This window comes from Montipora foliosa, chromosome 9 (assembly GCF_036669935.1).
Source record: "Montipora foliosa isolate CH-2021 chromosome 9, ASM3666993v2, whole genome shotgun sequence".
In the NCBI taxonomy this organism is placed as follows: Eukaryota; Metazoa; Cnidaria; class Anthozoa; order Scleractinia; family Acroporidae; genus Montipora; species Montipora foliosa.
The window spans coordinates 8,650,740-8,670,902 of NC_090877.1; the positions used below are offsets into that span (position 1 = coordinate 8,650,740).

The window sequence follows — 20,163 nt, forward strand, 5'->3', positions numbered from 1 at the left end:
AACATCTCCTTGTACTGTAATGTCATCATACCAAGTTTCATCGGAAATCTATGACGGGTTCTTTTACCCGGGAATCACCTTAACACCTGCTTGGCAAAATTTTGAGCTTTTATTTTTACCCAAAGGCTGAATACTTTGAGTGTAAGTTTTGGATTTCACGGTCCGCCATTAGTCACGTTCAAAACTGACTAACTGGACCTCAGAGGGCTGGATCTAGGGAAAAGAGACGTCATTTGCTCACTAGCTTAAAATTTCAGCTTGATAATGCAGCTTATTACGTATGCAAAACATGAGTTTAAAATCTGAAAGCCTGAAACTCCCGTGCTGCATATTAACTCAGTTGCATATAAATGCATGGCATTCTTAAACTGTTAAGTCTTTGACCTCATTTTCTCCTTAATCCAGTTCTCTCAAGATTTTAAAGTTAGTAATGGCAGACCATTAGATAGGAAAATTCCGTTTAAACTAATTAAGTGTCTTTCTGAAGTAAGGCTTAAAACTTGGGTCACTTAGTAAGGTAAGGTAAGGTAAGGTAAGGTAATGAATTTATATAGCGCATTTTTTATTGACATATTCAAATGTGCTTTACAAGCAAGGGATCTATGGGTTAGATTGGACATCAGCATATATAGGCGCTGCTGGCAGCCGCTATCAGTCCATTAGCAATCTCACCCAGCACATGAATGAACGAAATGAGGCCTGACCACAACACCGGGAGCTCCATGCCCTACTCTTTACGAATAGTGTGTGGGTTCTTTTACGTCCCACTGGGTTGTGAACATTGAAGGGTTGTGAGACGGGGCCTACAGTTTATAGTCCTTATCCGAGAAGACTTGAAAGTCTTAACCATTTGCGGATGTAATTACAAAGGCAGCACTTTCTCCTCAGTTACTTTAAGACCCTGAGTGTTGGTTCGGCCGGAGTCAAACTCACGACCTCCTGCATGGCAGCCTGATGCTCAACCGAGCCACCGGTGGGCGGTGTGTAGTTAACATAGTTTTGAAATCCAAAGGAAAAAAAAAAGCGTTTGATTTTTTTATCATAGTACTACTATAACCCCAGGAGTGACGAATTGAGTCTAAGATAAGAAAAAAGATTCTCATTCCTGGGGTGTGCTCCTACCATGAAAAACAAAACCCTTAACTGAAATTCAAACAACAACAACTGAGCTTGGGAATTATCACATTCCATAAATTCTTCAAAATGAGAAGGAGTATTGGCAAGCTGTGAGGCTTCACTGGGTTGCACACTTGTTTATTTGGCTCCCACAGCCTTGATTTCTTCATCAGATGACTTTGAGTAAAGGCAGTGGTCCTTTACCCATTGACTCCTGAGCCGCCGATGACAAGTAACATCGTCTGGCGTTAGTCTCACCCCCAGGGGTCAATAGGAAATTCCATTATCTTTCTTAGGGAATCTTACCACCAGAGCCCCATTTGATGCCCAAGGGGGATACTCTGGATTTCAAGTGACAGGAATGATCAAAGGATTTTTTCAGGTTTGAAATTTTCGATTTTGGGATTTTTTTCGGGTAGCTTGATTTCAGTAGGGATTTTGTTGGGTATTCAAAACAATCTGTCAAGATTTGTGATAGTTCCTGCATATCCTAGCATGGGATTTTTTGGGGTTGATCATCCCTGTCACTTGAAATCTGGAGTACCCGCCCCCCCCTCCCCCTCTCCCACTCCCATGGGATTTTATGCTGGCAGTTGGTATCTTGGGCCTTTTGTCATGAAATGTTTTATGCTACCATCTTTTCAGGCTTAGACTTGATGAGGCTTTCCAGAGGAGCAAAAAGAAGAGATGGTGGCAGCAAGTTAAAAGATTCCCAATTGTGTAATGGGCCGTCCAAACTTTGCCAAGCTTTTTGTATTGAAAAAGGCAACCTCAACAAAGAGGACATGACAGCATCAAGTATATTTTGGTTAGAAGATGACAAAGGATTTTCTAAAAAAGACATCACTATTGTTACTTCGACAAGAATAGGTATTAATTCATATGGACCGGAGTGGGCCCTGAAGCCTTTAAGGTTTTATATTTTAGGAAACAAGTGTGTCAGTGTAAAGGACAAGAAAATAGAGGCAGAACTGCTGGCTTCAAGTCAAGATGACATTTAGTCTTTCTCACTAGTACTGTAAATGCCATTCTCACTGTTTTGTATACCATACATCTTTCCAATATGAGCAGCCAGGTTGTCTTATTTTGACAAATTTGAGGTGAACCCAAGGTTGTACATAAACGATACAACGAGTGTTCATGTTCATAATTCATTTATTTGATTGAAACTTATTTGCCTTGGTTATTCAACATTTTTTATTTTATGGGTAGACCCATTTAACACTGAACTTAAGGTGGCTCAAACCAGTTTCAAGAGATCTTGTTATTAGGATTGACACTACAACACTTTATCACGTAATGGCAATGTTATAGTACCATGTGAAACACCAATTATTGCTGAACAAGATGCAGTCATTTTTGTGCTGTAACAAGTTACCATGGCAATAGGAAAGCCATGCAAAAACACCCTATATTAATTTTTGGCTTTAGCTGCTCATATCTCAAAAACGAACTGGGTGACCCCAATATTTTTATTGCACAAAAGTGATCAGCAGGCTAAGATGAAACTCTCTGCAAAGTTTAAAAAAATTCTGTGGGGCAGATTCAGAGCTACCTTAAATTTTCAATCATTTAAGGTGGCTCTAAATCCGCTCCACAGAATTGTTTAAACTTTGCAGAAAGTTTTGTTCTGGCATGCTGATTACATTACAAAAATATAAAATGGGGGTCACCAAGTTCGTTTTTGGGATAATTTTATGAGCAGCTAAAGCCAAAATATGGTGTGCGTTTGCAGGGCTTTCCTGTTGCCACGGTAACCTTTTTACGTCACAAAAATGATCAAATCTTTTTCAGGAATAATTGGTGTTTGATATGGTACCCCAACAATGTTTGTTAAATGATAAAGTGTTGGAAGTGTCAATCCATCTAATAAGAACATTTCTTTGAAGTGTTGAAACTGGTTTGAGCCACCTTAAAAGCTTGGGGAAAACTTGTTCAGGTCACTGAGAAGGGTATGGCTGATAAATTGAAGTTTGGACTATTTATGAGGGATTTACTGGTAAGAATCCCTGATTGGACAAAGCCATCGACTGGCTTCCCCTCAAACTGAGGGTTAGGGTTAGGGTTAGGGGGGTAACCCATCCTAGAAAAGAACCCTCCCTAACCAGACTCAAGATTGCTGACCATGTGATTTTTGACATAACATACCAATATACTCCACTGGTCCTCAAAAATGTTTTCTCAAATTTATTTTTTGTTTACATACAATGAAATTGGTGGAAAGCAGTGAAGACACTTGGTAATAGTAATAATAATACTTTAGAAAATATGTGCAAAAATGAGTAAAATAGTATTGTCTTCTATTAACAAAAGGGAAATTAATAAAAGTGTTCGACCAGTTTTTTTGTAGACAGGAAAGAAGGAAACTTTTTTTTCCAGCAGAGAATTTGGTCTATGTGGTTGTTGCACAATATTATTGTTAGGCAAAGGAAAAACAAATACCTTTAATAAAAAGAGGCATATATGTTCAATAAGAAGTTAAGAATTACTTATCAAAAGCTTCATTTGTCCTAAAAATAAGCAAACTCAGTAAACTCTTCTGCAAGCCTTACTAATAAATTTTTTTTACTTGTTTCTTTCTTTTTAATCCTTAGCTCCTTTAAAGTGCTAGTGTGACCAAAAAATTAATTCTTATTTTTCTCTGGATTTCAAAACTATGTTAACTAAACACTAAGTGAGCAAACAAAACACCTGTTTATTTTAACTGGAATATTCCAATTTAATGGTCCACCCTAACTAACTTTTATTAAGATCTTGAGAAAGCTGGAAGATAGTGAGTAAATGACGCCACTTTTCCCTGGACCCAACCCTCTGAGGTCCAATCGGTTAGTTTTGGCGGACCATGAAATCCAAAACACTTACACTTCAAGTAAACAGCCTTCAGATAAAAGTCAAAGATCAAATTTTGCCAATCAGTTGTGAAGCAAACACACTTTCAAAATATGAAGGAAAAAAGGAAGTGATTTTTTATCATAGTGGCACTTTAAGGAGTTGATATTTGAGGCTATCTAGAGTAATTTACTTTAAACCACCACTACATTTGATTACTGAAATAATCACATTGTTTGAGGTGATGACTATGTTCTGTAAAGTTTTCTATCAAACCTGTTACAATTACTAGGCAACTTTCGTATGAGGCACCTACAAATTTCTACAGACCTGAAGTTGCCCTAGAACGTCCAAACAGACAAATATTTTTTATTATATAATCTACAAGCTTTTACAGCCTTACAGAAACCACTTTGGATACTGTAAATAATTTTAGACAAATTTTACGACATGCGGTCACCCCTGAAACGAGAAGTTGTCAATGATAAATTATTGATGGTCAGTGTTAACCGTGGTAAAAGAATAAAGCAAGAGATAAAATTTGTTATGATGACTTCAAGAAAGTTGGGAAAAATACTAGCGACAGGAGTTCAATCCATGATCTTCACACCAATCGTTGTTTGTGAGACCATCAGAACCAGTGATTGGAGGATCACAGATTAGACTCCTGTTAAGAACAACTGGATTTTTTCCAAGTATCCCTAATTTAAAATCATTTTTCAATCCTCTGGTAATAGATACCTTCTAAGGTATACTTAAATAATAATGCTATATATTAAAATATAATCAATTAAAATAATCACTGTAAACTATTACAGAATTGACACATTAAGTGGTATTTACATGTACAACAAGACATAAAAATGATGAGCTACATCTTTGCCGAGAGTTGATGAGGAAGCATCAATGAAGTGTGTCAAGTAGTAATGATAACTAGGTTATTTTATTAATCAAATGAGATAAGACACCCAGTTGGGGGTTCTTGTTTTTCTTCTCTTCCTCCTCTTGATTGCTTCCTCTGCTTTTCATTGACATCATGAACAACAAATTTCATTTTTTCCTATAAATAAAATCAATAATTATAATTTTAAATCATTATAAGATCCAGAATTTTATGAACAACACTTCACTCTTTAGGGTTGGTCAAACTACTCCATGCTAAAATCAATAATATTCATGACAACTTTTTCAATGTGCACTAAAGGCAAGTTTCAGCCGACGTCGTTAAAGTTAGAAGACCTCGTAAATCTTGGTTATCTATTTTTACAAATCAAAACTGGACCCCATTGATGGAAGGCAAGTGTACACACTACTGCGCCATCCCTGTTCGCCTACATGTACGAAATTACACGTAGGTTTGGGTGACCTGTGTTCTGCATACTGTTGAAGTATTGTAACTTGCAACTGTTGTAAGGGAGATGGTATTTTGCTTCCACCCAGATATCACGAGCATTGAAATGAAGTGAAAGAACACTGACAATAAATATTGTTGAGTGTATCGGTAATTACAGTACCTGATACTTTCCCCACATAGCAAAAATATCCTGCAACTTTTCCTGTGGGTCTAGACACCTATGGACTGGTTGCCAAAAAGAACAAGAGAGAATCATAAAATTTAGGTCCATTTGCACAATGAACTTTTTGATTTGCCAGAATAAAATCATTACCTTTAAAATGATATTGTTTCTATCATCAGGTTACTACTGTAACCACTATTAAATGTATTGTGAATTGCTATTATACTATAAGAAAGTTATGACATTTTTTAATTTGGAAGACATGTTTCGATGTTACAAACATCATCGTCAGTACAAAATATTTGAAAAACCGTTAGGACTTATATAACAACTAGGCGAAACTTGCATAATTAAATAATTATACTATAATAATTACTACTACTACTACTACTACTACTACTACTACTACTACCACTACCACTACCACTACCATTACCACTACCACTACCACGACCAACTCTGCTCCCCTAAAGGTTCCTAACGGCGATTTACTTCACCTCAATTTTTTTTGGCCAAATGCTCAGTGCATGCACAAGGGACGAATCAACAATATTTATGCCTTCTTCTGTCAGCTCAAAGATTGATTGACTTTCTCTCGGAGGGTCATGTAACACTGCCTGAAACAAAGTCCATAAAAAATGCCCTGCAGTGGGATGTTCCAAGGCTAATAGGTGATGATTCTGAATGTTAGTAATGGAAACTTACCAGAACCATCTAATGATTCTTCCCACATTTCTAGTACTGCAGTATCAATCTGTCCTCCAACAAAACTCTTGTGCCTTGCGTATTGCCTGAGACACAAAGACTTATTACTACCAATAACTTTGCAGAATGTTTACCGTGAGTGTTTTAACACATTAAAAAATATTGTTAGACATTGGTGTCACCAGCTCGATTTTGATTGGCTATAAGCACGCAGCTAATTCCTGCTTGCTCTCTTTCTTTTACGTCATACTTACAGACAATATATTTTATATATGTAGAACTGACGTCATACCTACAGACAATAGTTTTATACATGTATACAGAAGTGGCGTCACCTAATACACTAACCAGCAGTTTGATCAGTTTTGTCATGGCGGAGCTCAGCTCAGGTATTTTGGCCTTGATAATTATCGCTATCATGCTCAACCTCATCCAATAATTGTTAATTACTCGTAACAAAAAAGGAATGACTTACTCGACTACATCAGAAACCAAATAATGTGGTTCAACTTTGCAGGTCTAAAAAAAAAACAATCTAAACCATGAATTTCACTAGTAGCCTTAAAAACAATTCACATTTCTTATTTGGGCGAAATCTTCCTCACCTTAAAAGTTTTGTCCGGTTTGAAAACCTTTAACATAGTTATATCTTCAAGAACAGGGACTGCTAGACTGCTTCCTGTCTGTTAAACAAAAAAAGTTGCCCAAAAATGTGGCCAAAGACAGAACCAGTAAGAGAAACATAATATAGTAATGTCCTTTCATCAGATATTCACCAATCTGCCTGAAGTACATGTATATATTTTTCAGCCTTGGATTTAAATCTTTGCGGTCAGTAACAGTGACCATTACGTTGAAGAATGTAGTAGTTTGTTCTGAGCAAGTACATTTGGAAAAAATATGCATTGGTAGCTGTATTACTAATATTAATTAATGTGTTGTAAATGGATTGGCCAGAAGGCTATGCTTTGGTGAAGCTCTTGTACTTTACTGTCTGCTGGGTAGTTCCTAGCCTGTTCCAAACTTCCAGATAGTCAGAAAGGCAAAAAACCTGCATGTGAAGCCCCCACTTGTTATTCGCATGCCGTTTTTTTCGCCTTCCCAACTACCTGGCAGTCTGGAACAGGCTAGGTAGTTCCAAACATAATCAAACAACACTCACCCAATTCATCATTGTTTTCTTTATTCCATTCAATGCCACAGCCACTGGTATAGGGTGGAACTAAAATGGAATTAAATCATCTATTGATTCCCAAAATCACCTTCTCATATATTTCTACATCTCGTATTTTAATCTATGAACTGCGGATATTAAATCAAGTAAAGTTATGATCCCCAAAGTTATGGATGCAATTTTAATTTATTAGCAATTGCATAGAGAAGCCTGAAAAGTTCAGGACTTCAACGGGGTTTGAACCTGTGACCTCACATTTTAGCAACTGCATCCAGAGAAGCGTGAAAAATTCGCGAAAACGTGAGGTCACAGGTTTAAACCCCGTTGAAGCCCTGAATTTTTCAGGCTTCCATAACGACTGCGAGGATCATAGCTTTACCCTTGTATTTTAATTAATTAATCTATTAGTTATCTAGCAATTGATGATACCTTATTTAAATTAATACATGTAAGTTATTTAGAGCCCACGATGGACACTTACAGTAACTAGAACAAAATTGATCCTAATTGAGTCCACTGGAAAAAAAAAGGAACCTACCAAATAATTGAGTTGATAGTGGTATTTAAAAGTCTCCTACTGTACTCTGTTTTCATTGCTGACTTTGAAATTTTGTCTTCCACAATTATTATTTCCCTCACCTCATTTGAAGCTGCGACACTTGTTACATCAGGACCTGTCACACATTGAGCTAAAAAAAAAAAAGATTATGAATGTTATGACTACCAACTTGTCAGTTATTAAAAAATTAACTGTAGTTACACCAAATGATTCACTACCAGTAATCATTTATCTAAGTAGGTATCTCCAAGCTGCATTTTTGTTGCTCAAGAAGGGAAAACCAAAGAATCTCAAATACTCTTGGAGTAGAGTCAAGAACTTGACCCAACACAAACTGACAGCCTAGTTATGGCGTCTGCACCTATAGGATTTAGACTGCAGGCACAGTTTGCTATTGTATGTCTGACAGACGAAAGAAATCCGACTTACTACGGTAACCGTAACTCTTAAGACACCGCTGGCAGTCTAAATCAAAAGCTATCACTCTGTCAAAAATCCTTGGTTTAAAATCAAATACTGGTAAGATTGTTTATGGGTATAAAAAAAAGCTACACTGTCAGGTAATCTTACCTGGAAACCAACCAAATCTGCCTTTTTGAAGTCCTGGCCACCTGAGAAAAACATTCATTATGGTGGTTTAATAACAACATATGGATGGTGCAAAATAGCATTATAGCAGATATGTATAAGAAATCAAGTTCAAGATGTACATTTTGTACCCTACCAAGCTAACTCAAGTTCACACACACTGACAGGATGCAGCCCCTCAAAAGGAATAAAAAACAAATATTTTAAAAAAGACAACCACACTTTTGAATTTTCGGAACATGTTTCGATGTTTCAAACATCATCTTCAGCCATAGAGAGTGTAACATTAAAATTTTTTTACAAGATAATTCGTATATATATATATAACTATCAATACAATGATTCTTTGTAGATTAAATGTTCGTTACAAGTACGTAAAATTCAAACGAACCAACAATATTATAGAGAACACAACTGACATAACGGTAAAAGTTTGAAAGTGTAATGCTAAAACTGACATGATCAACTTGTTTGTTGAGTTCGGGTTTCAACCGCTCAATATGGAAGCTCTCCTTGATTTTGAGTTGATAGAAAGAAGTAGCATTATCAATAATTTTGAAGCAAGAAACATCACAATTATCGTGACAATTTTTAGAAGAACTAAGATGCTTGAAAATATGAGAATTTTTGTCCCGGAAAAGGTGCTCATTTACACGTGTGTAGAAATGCCTGTTGGTTTCACCAACGTAGCGAGCACCACAGCCCGCACAAGTAAATTTGTATACAACACGTGATTTGAGAGAATCCGGAATGAAATCCTTTGGACTAAAAATGTTGCACAGTTTGAATGGAGAGAAAATTACTTTAACATTTAAATCCTTGCAATACTTGTTAATAATAGATGAAATTTTCTTTCTGGTATAAGTTGAATAGAAACCGATGTAAGGTAGTTTGTAAAAATGGTAGTTGGATACATCATGTTTAGGGGCTTCTTTTGTAGTAACATTTCTAAGATAACCTTGAACGGACTTGTCAATTAGCCAACTGGGAAACATATTACGTTTCAAAATAGTAGTTAGAGTATTGATATCGTTTTGAAAACCCTGAGTAGTGTTGTTAATTTTATATGTCCTGTCGATGAGAGTTTTAATTAACCCTAATTTGTACTGAAAGGGAGTAAAACTGAAATAATTTGTAAGTAGACCAGTGTAAGTCTTTTTTCGAAAAACAGAAGTGATACAAGAACATTCATTGTTACTTGATCTCTGCTTGGATAACAATACATCTAAGAAAGGCAGTTTGCCATCTGTTTCTGTTTCCATTGTAAACTTAATGTTGGGATGGCATTTGTTAAGGTATTGAAAAAACATATCTGCATCATGAGAATTTTGAAAACAACAAATAATGTCATCTACGTATCTGCGATAATATAATACTTGGGTACCGGTGTATTTTTCCAACCAAAGTCTTTCATAGTGACCCATGAAGAAATTGGCTAATACAGGGGCTAAAGGTGAACCCATTGCCACTCCATCTATTTGATCGTAAAAGCAACCATTGAATAAAAAATGAGTGTGGCTAGTAGCAAAATTGAAGAGTTGTTTAAGATGAACTTTACTTAGTTTTAGGTCAGGATTCATGTTACCATCAATTATGGCGTTGACAGCTAAATCAATCGTCTCAGATAAAGGGATATTAGTAAAAAGGCTAGTGACATCATAGGAAACTAAAAACTTGTCGCTGCTATCCAGACCATTTAATAAAAAACAAGCGTTTATCAAATAACTCCTAAGCAAAATGACATGAAAAAAAAAAAAAAACACCCACAAACATTTTTTCTTTTTTCAGGCATAAAGGCACTTCCAAGGATGATAGAGATAGATTTCCAAACAGATCCTACCGGGAAGGCCATGACTAAACTGTGTAAAAGTTATGCTCATAATGGTAACACGCCACCAAACATAACATTATGCTTCGTATATGCATTAATTGTGTGTCGGCTGACATGTTCTCACTTGTCGGCTGACACACCAATGATGCGTCTACCAACCCATTCACCCACGCATTGGTTGACTCGTTGGTTGGGATTTGTTATCATTACCGTAAAGGGTAATCTATGGTGGTAAAAGGTGCTTCACAAGAGCACTTTTCTAGAAAAGAAGTCAAGTCAAACACGGAAGAAAAATCACCTGAGGACTCAAAAATCAAATATTTAGCCTTAATTTGTACACATTTCCTGAAACATAGCACTTTATACGAAGATTTAACCCTTTCACCCCTAAACTTGCCTAAACCAGCCATACAAAATTAATGTACTTAGTATTTTGCTCTGTCTAACGCCATACAATTTTACTCGTCAATGGGGAACCCCCAGGAGTCAATGGATTAATACAACTTACTGGTAGCCACATATCTCCAGATTTGATGCCAATAATCAGAACCTCTTCACCTTGTCTCAGATTTAACTCTAAAATTGAAAAATTTAATCCACATTTCATCTTTTCAAATTGTAAACATTGTAGAGCTATGGGAAAAATGTATTTGGAGACTTTTTTTCCATTTTGCCCATTTAAGGAACATTTGTATTGGTTTCTGCCACTTAGCTTTATCATTATCTTTAACTTGTACATGTACACAAGTTGCACACAATTCAAACAACCACATAAAGTAGATCCTTTGGTCAGAACTGGAGACAATTCCCATCAATAATTTATTGCTGTGACAAATGAATTATTATCCCTTACTTATTGAGTTTAAGGACTGTAGAATATTAAGTTATAGCCTGCAAATTGACTAAGTACAGTAGAGGTAGTGCAGCCCCCTGGTTAGGCCGCTTTCCTTGAGATCCGGAGATCCTGGGTTCAAGACACGATCTCCTTCAATTTCCTGGCTGCATTTGTAAATAGCCAACTGGTTTGCTTCCAGGCAGTTGGGCTTTTAAAGTTGCTCCATTCAATGCTCAGAGATATTAGCTACAAGCTACTGGAAATCTGAGGGTAAATAATGATACTTACTTTTTACTTTATTATTTTACAAATTACAAGGGCCATAAATTGAACAGGAAACAAAGAGAGAGAACTAAAAAAATACAACAGAGCCTTAGAAAATGTGATTGCGGATGCATTTCATGATTTATGGCATGAGTGATGTTTTGAAAGTTCTCAAAATTGCCGGAACCAGTGGCAAGTGCAATTTGAGAAGTTATTTAACTGTCTGTCATACCTAAGTCAACAGTCTTGTTAAAGTCGATTTTAGCTTCTAATGAAATTGCTAAGAACTCCTCATCAGGAACTGGCAATCCTTTGAAGGACTGTGAGTAACAAAGAAAAGGAATAACATTTTAAAAAAGTATTACTGGTACAAGTAAATATTACTTCAAAATAACAGTAAAACCTCAAGGAATCTAATAATAATATTCTAATTTTTTTACCTCAACAAATGCTTCTTTTTCTTTATCAATCCATGTTTTAAGTTTTTTAACCCATGTGTCTTTTGTTGACTTAGAGGAGGCAAGAAATTTGTAAATTTGAGTGGGTGCCCCAAGAATAAACACTGCAAAAAGAGTAAAGAATGAAAATACCAAGGATTAAAGAAAACTTCATGTGATGCTGTAAAAGGCCATTTTACAGTTTTTTGCTCAGCGACCTAGCCTATGAATGGCTGCGAGGCTGCCGGTGACCTTGCATTGATACAGCCCCCACTGCTTTTATCATGTAAATTGTGTTGTTGTAATTCTAATTAGTCCAAATTAACATTACAAAAGCACGGAGGTTTGTATCAAAACAGGGTCACCGGCAGCCTCGCTTCCATTCTTAGGCCAGGTAACTTAGCTACAACTGTAAAATGGTCTATTGCAAGGCCATTTACAAGTATAGCACGGTAACACAAAGCAAAGCATTGTCTCCTGGGGAATGACATCCTAAGTCTCCTCCTGTAGTTTGAAGACAGAGTCACTCTATGAACTAAATTTAATTTAGCAGATGTAATATTCTTCTGAAAATTTACTTCTCACAACATACTAATAACTATAAGTCAGAACATTCATATTCTCCTGTTTTCCCATTTGATCATTGTGAAGGCCATCTACATGTAAGTCTGCAATCTACCACCATGTTTTTGATAGCCTATAGTAGTTTTTAATAGCCTATAAGGGAGTGGGGGAGACAGGCAGGAACATTAATATTTTTTCTTGCTCTCTCTCCAATCCTGTAGAATAATAAAATCCTCCCGTCCTACACACTCCGTGATCACTCAGCCTCACTATTCTAATTAAAACAAAGATGGCAGCAGTTTCCAGAGGTGTTGGATCTTGTTCTACCAGAAGATGGTAAAATATGAGACTGTAAAAAGTAATAACAAGACTTACTATTATCAGGTGGATTGCTGTAATATGCACTGGGTGACGCCAGCCATGCTTGTGCAAGAGATATGTGATCTTTAAGTTTATAAGTTTTCTTTCCAGTTATGAGATTTTCTGATGCCTGAAAAAGAAGGGAGACAACATGGTTACCAGTAGGGAAGGAACACATTCAAAACTCAAACATAAAACTACAAGAAATATTAAACGTTTGATGTTGTCTCTCAATAGCATGTTGAAAAATGAAAAAAACGAAAAGTAAAGGAACTTTATTCAAGTGTCTCGTTGTTCTAGCGCTGGAGCACTAATTGGGGACCCTGTAAACTGAAATCAACAAATTAATGCAAATCAAATCAATGCTGGTTTTTGAGGAGAGGGTAAAACCGGAATACCCAGAAAAAAACCTATCACAGCAGAGTAGAGAACCAACAAACTCAACCAACATATAACACCAAGTCTCGGAATCAAACCCTTTCACCAGGGCATATCGGTGCAGTGGAAGGCAGTTGATCTCAGCACTGTGCCATCCCTGCCATTTTTTAGCCCAAGTATCAGTACCCCACCAGGAAAAGCGGATACTCGAGGGTGAAGGTTAGCCATTTTTGTGTTCCCTGATGATGGCATGGATCAGCAAAAGCTTTGAATAAAACCTAAACTGAGAACAACAGCTTTTAACAGGCCTCACTTGACCTGTTAATTTGTTATTCAGAGAAATATTTTATGAAAGCAATTAAATGTTGTTTTGCACTAACCATGCCAACCAGTAATACATTGTTAAACAAGAAGAGATGCCTGAGGAGTGAAAAAATAAGTTTAGTTTGGATACAGAACCTTGTGCAGTAGTTTGTAGATTGTGTTGCTGGCACTGTAATATCATGGAAAACATGACCAAGAAAATTTTTTAAATATACTATAGCCAATTTCTGAATTGCCTTTTGTTTAAAAAAGAAAGGACACATGTAGTGAAATCACGAATCCTGCAATCATCTTGTGACTTCAAAAACCATTAGGTTTTCCAAACAATAACATTTATTATTATTGATCATGCATTTCAATACTACAGGGCAATAATTATTATAAAAGCCTCCACTGTGGCCAGTTGTCCTGATAATTGGTGCAAATTCCTACAGTGACTGACAATCACAGTGTGGCCTTTAAAAACATTTGCTGCACCTTTCAACTGTTTCATGTACCATTCCACCATCACTTGATCCACTGAATTTCCTTGTCACCCGCTGCACTTCACCCTCATAGATGTATGTGCTAGGCAAAAAGGTGAGAGATTATAAAAAAATATTCCAATTTCAATGATGATAAAGCAAAAAAAAAGTCATGCACTTTTATTAAAATTACTTAATCGCAAAGATAATCATCCCTCTAAAAAAGCCACCAATCCTAAAATAATTACTGGGTTTATGGAACAGAGATAACAATAGCTTTAAATTTTAATAAGTTGACATTATCAATGATAACAATATTAGAATGCTTCTGTATGCCGTTGATTATAATGATGATGATGATGATGATGATGATCACATGATGATTGCGCATGATTTTGGAAAAGCAAATAGCAGGCAGCTCATCAAGGAATAAAGTCATGAAAAGTGTCAACTTAAACTAGTAGGTACAATAGTCTAGAGCTCCGCTTTGAGAAGTTGCTTTAACTAAAAGCTCACTCTCATGTTTGATCTCTCTGGTGATCATTGTGTCTGCTAATGAAGATCACTAGAAAGTCTACACTCATCAATAAAAGTGTTACTAACTTCAAGATGAAAAAAATTAGTTTTAGTTTTTCTTCACATTTTGAAAGTACTTGCATTGAATGCTCGACAGGCGAAATTTTTGGTAGTATTGCGATCTTCTTATAGTTTTGCCTATGCGCGAGCTGTCAATATAATGTGGTATTGCCGTCTCACTTTTGCGGCCTGTGATTGGTTTTAATGTTGAAATTGACATCGTTGCACTGAATTGGGTTGCTGACGTTGTAACATAGCGGCACCAAATTAGCACCTATTGTATATTACATTTCGCATAGGCATATGTAAGTAGGTTGGCATATTATGCATAAGCAGAGAGCACACACAACCAGGCGGTGTGTGTGAATAACCAGAATAAAACTCCATCGACATCCGACTACATGGTGGCAGCAGTGGGATTGGTTGGAAACTGCGAAAGATGAAACCCTGCAGCTTCTAGCCCACAAAGTTATACAAGGTTGGCCTGACAGTGGGAAGAAAATCGTTTCGGCGCTAAAACCATACTGGCCCCTACGAGATAACCTATCAGTAGAAGATGGCTGATACTTCTTGGAAGCCGTGTTATAGTACCTGAATCCTTGAGAGGCAACATCTTGCAGCAAATCCACGGAGGGCACTTTGGTATGGAAAAATGCAAACTACGAGCCAAATCCTGTGTTTACTGGCCAGGCATATACAAAGAAATTGAAAACTTTGTAAACTCATGTTGTGTTTGCCAGAAGTACCACAATTCCAAGCAAAAGGAGCCAATGATACCAACAGAGCTCCCTTCAAGACCGTGGAAAACACTGAGCGCAGACCTTTTGTACGCTCAACAGTTGTGGTTCCTCATAGTTGTCGACTATTATTCCAAGTTCCCACTTGTCAAGAAACTTCAAAACCTCACATCCGGGGCCGTTGTTAATGAAATGAAAATGCTATTCGCAGAAAATGAAATCCCAGAATCTCTTCAATGCGACAACGGCACTCAGTTTACACCCGGCGAGTTCCATCAACTGGCAAGCCAGTACGGGTTTGAAATTGTGACATCGTCTCCACATTACCCACATGGCCGAACGCCAAGTTCAAACGGTTAAGAAGACACGATCCTGAAGTGCAGAGAGACTAAAGAAGACATAGATCTAGCCCTGCTGGCTCTACAAACAACGCCCCTGAGTTCCAATATACGGTCACCAGCTGAATTACTGAATGGCTGAGTATTTAAATCCACACTCCCTGGTAAGATCCAGCCACCAAAGAACCAAGAGGAAGTTAGAAATTGGCTCAAAGCGAGACAAGACAACCAATCCCACTGCTGCCACCATGTAGTCGGATGTTGATGGAGTTTTATTCTGGTTATTCACACACACTGCCTGGTTGTGTGTGCTCTCTGCTTTTGCATAATATGCTAACCTACTCATATATGGATATGTGAAATGTAATATACAATAGGTGCTAATTTGGTGCCGCTATGTCACAGACGTACGCAAACAAATACATTTTGCAGGAATTGAAATTTTGATCAGGCGCGGGTTGATTAGTTTACAGTTTTATTTATCCTTATAAATGATGGGTCACGATACAAAACTAATTGCGATTTTTGAGACGGCAATACCACATTACATTGACGGCGTTGGGAGAAAATATATTCCGTATTGGGCTCTGTCGCTTTGCGACTCCGCCCAATATGGAATATATTTTCTCCCAACTAGCTGTCAATATAATGTGGTATTGCTGTCTCAAAATCGCAATTTGTTTATAGTACTTTCAAGACTCCTCAACTATAATTGTTTGCCATTAGTTGGTGCTACATGTAACTGATGTCACTTTCTCCTTGATCCAGGTTGCTGAAAGCTTATGAGTCAGAACCACACCATTAGCTTAAAAATGAAGTGTGTGAATGCGGCTTGATTAGTATGCACCACAAGAGTTTTTGACTTTCAGATTGTCAAATTTGTGTTTCTGCATTTACTAATTAAGCCACATTCACACACTTTATAACCCATTCACCCTAAAATGGCCTAAACCGGCCATACTTAGTATTTTACTCTAACGCCAGACGATTTTACTCGTCAATTGGGAACCCCGCCAGGAGTCAATGGGTTAACCCATTCACCCCTAAACCGGCCTAAACCTGCCAAACTAGTATTTTACTCTGTCTAACGCCAAACATTTTACTCGTCAATGGGGAACCCCCGGGAGTCAATGGGTTAAGGTAGTGAGTAAAATTTAATGATGTCACTTTCTCCTTAATTATCCAGCTCTCTCAGGACTTATTTGTCAGAACCACACCATGCAATGGCAACCATTAAATGAACAAATTAATTGCTGTCCAAGCAAAGAGTTTTTCCCTTGAGATTATTGCATGAAATCTTGCATTTCAAGTATTCAACACAAGAACTTTTGAAGTGTGAAGAAAAACACGAGGAGTGATTTTTGATCGTAGTAGCACTTTATTTGTTAAGAAGAAAAAATGAAGAAACCAAGCAAAGCAGAGTAGACGACTGGGAATCAAACCAAGGTCACACTCTAGTGTTCTTAACCCTTTAACTCCCATATGGTGCCACTTATAGATTTTACTCTGTCTAACGCCAGACGATTTTACTCGTCACTGGGGAACCCCACGGGGCTGAAAGGGTTTAACAACAGCTAGATTCACTCAAAAACTATGTCCCCATTAACACTGTCTAACTGTGATGAGGCTTCTGAGAGGCCCATCAGCCCTACTACGACTCTAATTAATGACACTAATCACGCAGAAATTATAAAGTATAGTTTGCCACCAATTTAGTCAATTTACCTGGTTATAAAAGTGTCTCCCATCTGCGGGTTTTCAGTGTCACTGTCGCTGTCGCTGTTATCTGCACTGCGAGGAAGAGTGTTGCGTGTGCCCACTGCTGAAGAGCCATGACGAGGTATATTTGGGGAGGTATCAATGGTGTCCATCAAAGGAAGAGATATCCTAAATTGCAGTCGATTAAATTAAAAAAAAACACTATACCATAAGCAGTCATTAAATCAAAAGCACTTTGTTTGCAGCATCAATACATCTGTGATAAGAAAATTATTAATCTTTTCCATTTAAATCAAACCTTTAAGAGTTCAATCTTCCTGTGATTTCTCACCTTTTAAGACTCTTTGATAAGGTTGCCATGTGGTCTCTGTCATGCTTCCTGTAACACAAAAACATACATTTACCTTAAGATGTCGATGTCAGATGACAGTTTAATTAAGGCAATCTTAGGGCACTTTCCTTTTGTGAGAACTGGCCGGCCAGACCCATCAGTTTGCAAAGAAAATGCAACAATTTGAAGGAAAACTTGCATGATAATCCCTCATATTCTTGCGGAGGAGCATATATCATATCTTCGAAGCGTGTTAATTTGAAGGCGTTGTAGAATTAGTCCTGCCAAATGCCCTGTCTGGCCGGTCAGTTCTGTCAAGTGGAAAGTGCCCTTAGTTTATCTGGGCAGCCTTTGAACCCTACAATTTCCAGCCTGCAGTATTTTAACCCATTGACTTCCAGGGTTTCCCCATTGACAAGTAAAATCATCTGGCATTAGACAAAGTAAAATACCAAGTAAGGCCAGTTCAGGCAGGCTTGGGAATCAAAAGGTTAATGGACACCGATGTTCCTCAGTCATGTTTTGCACTCATCATGCAGTTACAAGGCTTGAAAACAGTCTTTGTTGAAGGTATTCACGACAGACACTTGCACTTCTTAACTGCTGTATGGTCCAAGTCAGTTATTACCCTTCCTACATGCCAGGGTTTTAAGGGTGCAACAGATTAGCAATGAACAAGAAGAGTGGTCCGAGTAATTTAAGAGCAAACCGTGATCAAATTGCAAAACTCAAGCATTGACATAAATTATTCTTCCAATTACTGTTCCATTCTAGCAAGATGTCATTATTATTAGGACTTTCATGAAAGATTGAAGGTTGGAGAGAGAAAAAAATAATGCTACCAAGGGGGGGGGTAGGCAAGACAAATGCTGGGGATATTGGATAAAATCAACCAAATTTACCTTTTCCTTTATGGTGAAAATTTTACAGGGGGTAAATTGAATCTTACTTGAAAATAGAGCAGATTCAGAAGAGAGAGAGAGAGAAGAGAGAAGAGACTCAAACCAGTACCTTTTGCTTTACACTACGCTTGATATACGCAAGACTAATTGGGTCAAGCTGTAAAAACCTTGATCCCCACCACTCTTTCCTCACCCTTTCCCCCTTCCCAATTTGCAAAAAAAATAATACTGACGAAATATTACATCTGAAACATCATTAACACTTGCTAGCATTTTGATACAAAAGGTCACAAAGGGCCTTCACTGAATCACATTCACTTATACCTTCGACGAACAGATCCCACTAATTGCTTTCCTGAAAATAAACAATAACATGACCACAAAATCTAACTCACCAAAAGAGTGGTAAAAAGCAACTTGTCAAACTTGAGAAGTCTGGAGCACACGTTACTGATGATACTTGCAAATTAAGGTTAAATTTGTTTAGTTTATTGAAATGATTTATGAGTGGTATACTGTTACTTAATTTATTAAGCTTTTTCAATACACAATAAGACTTGTGAGATCAGCAGAGATTGTCATCACTTACTTACAAACACAGGTTTAAAAAAAGACCATCTGTAAATTCAAGAGCTCAATTAGTTTACAATCACAATCAAATTAAACAACTCCCAGCTGAATCTACTTCAAGGTAAAACTTATGAGTTATCTCACTTATCATTCAGTTCAGGTTAAGGGCAAGCATGTAGAATCCCCAGATTTACTGTTCCTAACAAACATGTGCTAATGACTTTTTAGGTGAAGTTCTTGCAGGGCAACATTTATAGCATTCAGATGTAAGTACATTTAAATTTTTATAGTTGCAAATTTAATCTTGAAATTTGTTTAAGATTATATTTGTGGATCTTTATACTAAATGAATGAAGAATATTATTACTTCTCAGTTTCATTTGGAAATCTTGGGAATTCCCAGTCTGAATATTTTTTAATATAATTGTGAAAATGTACTCTTTCTATTTCTGGGAAATCCTAGGGAATTTACGATCACATTGTTAATTTGCAGAAGCACCATCAGCCCCTTCCTCTTACTGAAATAATTAAAGCATGAGACAATCTCAAATTCATAGATTTATTCTGTTCGTAAACACTAGGCCCCAGTTGTCTGAAGGGTGAATAGCGCTAACCACTGGATAACTCAATTGGATAGTGATTTTGCAAGTGCATAGAGTTATCCACCTTTTGAATAACCAAGGCCTGATGATTTGGTGGGGGAGGGGGGGTGGGGGCAGTTCAGGAGTAAACGAGTTAATATCAGTAACTGAAACTCCTTACCAGGACTTTTAATCACAGAGAGTCGAATAAGATCCTGTCAATTGGAAGTAAAATATTTATTACTGTTATTATACATAATAAACTAATGATGGGTTTACCGTAAATACTTGTGTATGAGCCACATCTTTTTTGCTGAAATATTTTGATTCAAAATCGATGGGTGTGGCTTATATACGAGAAGCACTGCTTTAAGAGGGAGTAAACTGGCTGGTATGGGGTCAAAAATAGCACTAAAAGATTAAACCATATTCTTCGACACTGATCTCTCCACCACATGTAAGAA

The 20,163-nt window shown here is 37.1% G+C and overlaps 2 protein-coding genes across 5 annotated transcripts in view; one reads left to right on the forward strand and one right to left on the reverse strand.

Moving 5' to 3' along the window:
- The window catches only part of LOC137971314 (putative 3-methyladenine DNA glycosylase), a 3,818-nt gene extending 1,533 nt beyond the window's left edge, over window positions 1-2,285 (forward strand). The window contains exon 2 of the mRNA XM_068818142.1: window positions 1,762-2,285. Within this exon, the coding sequence (XP_068674243.1) occupies window positions 1,762-2,117 (356 nt within the window). The 3' untranslated portion in view covers window positions 2,118-2,285. The remainder of the gene's footprint in view (window positions 1-1,761) is intronic.
- Window positions 2,286-3,290: 1,005 nt separating this feature from the next.
- The window catches only part of LOC137971313 (uncharacterized), a 61,078-nt gene continuing 44,205 nt past the window's right edge, over window positions 3,291-20,163 (reverse strand). The window contains exons 16-34 of one of the 4 annotated variants that reach the window (XM_068818137.1): window positions 19,881-19,914; window positions 18,873-18,903; window positions 17,647-17,694; window positions 17,322-17,483; window positions 13,959-14,048; window positions 13,538-13,577; window positions 12,795-12,909; window positions 11,859-11,980; window positions 11,651-11,738; window positions 10,828-10,895; window positions 8,625-8,665; window positions 8,471-8,511; window positions 7,981-8,030; window positions 7,330-7,389; window positions 6,773-6,850; window positions 6,643-6,686; window positions 6,168-6,253; window positions 5,460-5,524; window positions 3,291-5,005 (exon numbers count right to left, since the gene is read on the reverse strand). In XM_068818137.1, the coding sequence (XP_068674238.1) occupies window positions 4,892-5,005; window positions 5,460-5,524; window positions 6,168-6,253; window positions 6,643-6,686; window positions 6,773-6,850; window positions 7,330-7,389; window positions 7,981-8,030; window positions 8,471-8,511; window positions 8,625-8,665; window positions 10,828-10,895; window positions 11,651-11,738; window positions 11,859-11,980; window positions 12,795-12,909; window positions 13,538-13,577; window positions 13,959-14,048; window positions 17,322-17,483; window positions 17,647-17,694; window positions 18,873-18,903; window positions 19,881-19,914 (1,377 nt within the window). In that variant the 3' untranslated portion in view covers window positions 3,291-4,891. Of the gene's footprint in view, window positions 5,006-5,459; window positions 5,525-6,167; window positions 6,254-6,642; window positions 6,687-6,772; window positions 6,851-7,329; window positions 7,390-7,980; window positions 8,031-8,470; window positions 8,512-8,624; window positions 8,666-10,827; window positions 10,896-11,650; window positions 11,739-11,858; window positions 11,981-12,794; window positions 12,910-13,537; window positions 13,578-13,958; window positions 14,049-17,321; window positions 17,484-17,646; window positions 17,695-18,872; window positions 18,904-18,943; window positions 19,008-19,880; window positions 19,915-20,163 lie in introns of all 4 variants that reach the window. The other 3 variants (XM_068818136.1, XM_068818138.1, XM_068818139.1) reach the window with 3 other exon arrangements.